This window comes from Microtus ochrogaster, linkage group LG2 (genome assembly GCF_000317375.1).
Source record: "Microtus ochrogaster isolate Prairie Vole_2 linkage group LG2, MicOch1.0, whole genome shotgun sequence".
Classification (NCBI taxonomy): domain Eukaryota; kingdom Metazoa; phylum Chordata; class Mammalia; order Rodentia; family Cricetidae; genus Microtus; species Microtus ochrogaster.
The window spans coordinates 3638057-3641627 of NC_022028.1; the positions used below are offsets into that span (position 1 = coordinate 3638057).

General features: G+C 49.0%; 1 protein-coding gene across 1 annotated transcript in view; it reads left to right on the forward strand.

The window, feature by feature from the left end:
• The window catches only part of Bicral (BRD4 interacting chromatin remodeling complex associated protein like), a 43341-nt gene that overhangs the window by 1703 nt on the left and 38067 nt on the right, over positions 1 to 3571 (forward strand). Inside the window, exon 2 of the mRNA XM_026785600.1 lies at positions 3101 to 3171. Within this exon, the coding sequence (XP_026641401.1) occupies positions 3101 to 3171 (71 nt within the window). The remainder of the gene's footprint in view (positions 1 to 3100; positions 3172 to 3571) is intronic.

Here is a 3571-nt window from a genome sequence, read left to right on the forward strand (position 1 = left end):
GGTACACATGCAGGTATACTTGTAGGGAAACATTCATACATATAAATCTTCAGTTGGGCAAAAGCTCTGTTTTGTTTTTATTTGGGGAGTGCACAGAAAGGTCAGAGGACAGCTGCATGGAGTCGGCTCTCCCTTCCACCTTTGTGTGTTGTGTGAATCAAACTCAGGCCACCAGGCTTGTGACAGATGCCTCAACCCACTGAGACATCCCTCAAGCCCTTCTTTTGCGTTGTTTGAGATAGGGTCTCTGTGTTGCTCAGACTGGCCTTGAACTCACAGATCCACCTGAGTCTGCCTTGAAAGTGCTGGGAGCACAGGTATGGGCCACTGTTCCCAGCCACTGACCTTTACAAAGTACAATTCTCAGGGTTCCCTGGCTGTGGAGGCTCATAGCATTCTATCCACAGGGTGAGCCAGAGAGGCTGCCTGCCTGCTTAGCAGTGTTTGATGAACCCCATTGGTTTGGTAAGGGAGAATATACAATGAGCTGGAGTAGGGTGCTTGCTCAGCACATTTGAGATCCCCTGGTTTCATCCCGATTATCAGCTTGTGCTCCTGGTGCTGGTGGGAGTGACCCCTATGGTTCACCTTAGGACCAAGTTACCCACACAGCGTCTTTCCAAGTAGAGGAGCTGGATAAGGGTGTCAATAGGGAGGCAGAGAAACTGGGAAAGGGATGGACATGCTTTGGGGAGGTAGGTTTTTCTCATACTCTGTGTGTGTGTGTGTGTGTGTGTGTGTGTGTGTGTGTGTGTGTGTGTGTAGTCGTCCACTTTATTTTTTGAGACAGGGTCTCTCACTGGGACCTGGAGTGTGCCACCATGTCCAGCTTGTTATGTGGGTGCCAAGAATAAAACTCTTGCCAGCTGAGCCATCTCTCGGCCCCTCATTCACAGTTTTCATTTGGACAGACAGAGCCTTAGACACTTCATTTTTTTGTGATGCTGAGAACAAACCTTAGCATCTCGTGTGCTTCTCATGTGCTGTCCCACTGAGGCCTGTTCTCAGCTTTATAGATTAAGTTTAGAAGAACCATACGTGATATGTATTTAACCTCAGCATTCTGAGGCGAAGGCCAAGCAGAGTTCGAGGCCAACCTGGTCTACATTTTGAGTTCTAAACCAGCCAGGGATACAGTGAGAGATCTGTCTCAAAACAAACAAAAAAACTAAACACAAGGATAATAAAATAATTGGACAGTTTATTCCATGTGGTAGTGATGTCTGGGAAATGTGTGGTTTATGATATGAGCTGATGCATGTTTGATGTCAGGATGTATTATGGATCTCTTTGGTGTGTATGTTTTCTGTTTTGTGGTTTTTATGCAGCCGTGGCTGTCCTGGTATTCATTAAGTAGACCAGGTTGTCCTTCAGCTTGCGTTACGTCTGCTGCCTCTGCCTGCCAAGTGCTGAGAATACCGATGTGTGCCACCATGCCTGGCCCGTGTGCCAGACTGGCATATCCCTTTGATGATAGTTTTCCTGTTTCCAGAAGTCGCGTGTTCAGGAACATTCATGCCAGCGTGATCTCAAATAACTTGAGCCCGGGTGCTAAAGAGCCCGTTTCCCATGGCTGTTGTTAGTTTCAGCCATCGGCGCTGAACTCCAGGACAGGTCTCCTACTCTCCTTCCTTCCTTCTTCCCTCTCACTCTCCGCGCCCTGGGCTCCGCTCAGCTGGCGTCATCAGTCCAGCAACCCAGCAACCCAGCCAACCCAGCAACCCAGCCAACCCAGCAACCCAGCAACCCAGCAACCCAGGCAGGGCCCTCATCAGGAGTACTTACCCTTCCGTGCTCTTCCAGAAAAGAGAAAGTACCCTTCCCTGGGGCGGGAGGGAAATCTGCCTCTGTGAGGCCGTGTGATTGATCTGGGGGAACCTAAGGGAGAACCTAAGGGAGAAGGGAGTTTGAACAGGGAAAAAACTCCCTGAAGGACTCTTCCTTCCTCTGCTGTGGCTGGGCATGCCCCTCCTCTGGGCATCTCTTCAGGATTTCATTCCTCCGTCCAACTGCCGTTCACAACTGCCCTTTCCAACCGCTCCAGAATTCTTGGCCCTGGCGTTCTGTGATGTAAATTATTCCACGCATGGCTTGAAATGGGTGAGAAGCAGGGTTGCCAGGTGTCGGATCACTAGTGTAAGTTGACTGGCCCTCGGGGGAGAACCGCTCCTGGAATTTGTTTAATTGTTACTGTCTGGGCCAGAGCTGTGCTGGCCATGCTTGGGGCTGCTGCAGGCAGGGAGAGGGAGCTCTGGGCTGGGGTGAACTGCTGGAGATTTTCTGCTTTAAGCATTCTCAGCCCCGCTATGGATTATTCAGCATTGAACTTAGACAGTGTTGCCGCACTGGGAAGTACCCAGGCCCCATGGCCAGAGCCAGTATCACCGTCCACTGTACAGGGCCTCTTGTTCTGTCTCCAAAAGTGGGGAGAAGCCGCTTCCTGCCTTCCTAGAGATCACCAAAATATGTTGAGAAATCTAGATTGCGCTCCGTGTTTAGCAGCATCTAAACGGAAAGACTCAGAGTCTGTGAGAGCTTTACTAAAGCAAATTTGTCCTCCCACCGTGTTCATTCTACACTTGATGGAGTCATTCTTTATCCCTTCCAGTCCGGTAGGGAAGCCGCACGTGCGCCAGCTAGCTTAGATTTTTCTAGACTCCTTTTACCCATAAGTTGAAAACTATATAAAAAGCAATTTCAGTCAAAAACTTGTTCAAGTAACTGTAAATTTTATATATCTTACCTTATATTTTTATTGGCTTTGTTTTTGAGATAGGGTCACATGTAGCCCAGGCTGGCCTTCACCTCCTGATCCTTTCTCTACTTCCCAGCTTCTGGGGTCACAGGTGTACACCATGCCTGACTTGCTGGCTTGTTTACTTTTCATTTATTTCTGAGCTGGGGTCTTGTTGTTGCCCAGGCTGGCCTTGAACTCAAGTTCCCCCCTCTCCTCAGTCTTATCTGAGTAGCTGCGACTCCTGGCACAAGGCCCACCGACCCCAGCATTTTTCAAATGACATAGTACTAGTTGCCTAAAGGAAAGCTCACAGCGTGCCGGTTCCTCTGACTGCGTCCTCACTGCCGGGCGCCCACTCCTCAGACTGACCCTGTCCCTTGCCTTGCAGTTGTCATGGACGATGATGATGACTCGTGTCTCCTCGATCTTATTGGGTAAGATGCTGACTCTGAACCCAGAGTGGCCCTGGGGGAGAAGGGGGAGGCACAGAGCAGTGCGGTGGGGATCTTGAAACCTCCTGGGCTTTTCACATAAAAGATAAGAATTAATTGTGGTTACAGCAGAGGGGCAAAACAGATAGTTTCACATATGCATCATAATTCAGTGATCTACTCCCGTTTTGTTTTAAGTCCCAAGATGCCAGGTCTGGGTGTTTCTTACAGCTAGAGGACTCGCCTGCACAAACCAGGTCCTGAGTTCAGTCCCGGGGGCTGAAGCAGAGGTTGATTCCAGGAGGCAGAAATGAAGAAATTACTTAAAATAGGGAGATTTGCTAAAGCTAAAAATGTCATTTGCTTTTTGCCTTCTCCTTCTTTTCTTTCTTTCTTTTTTTTT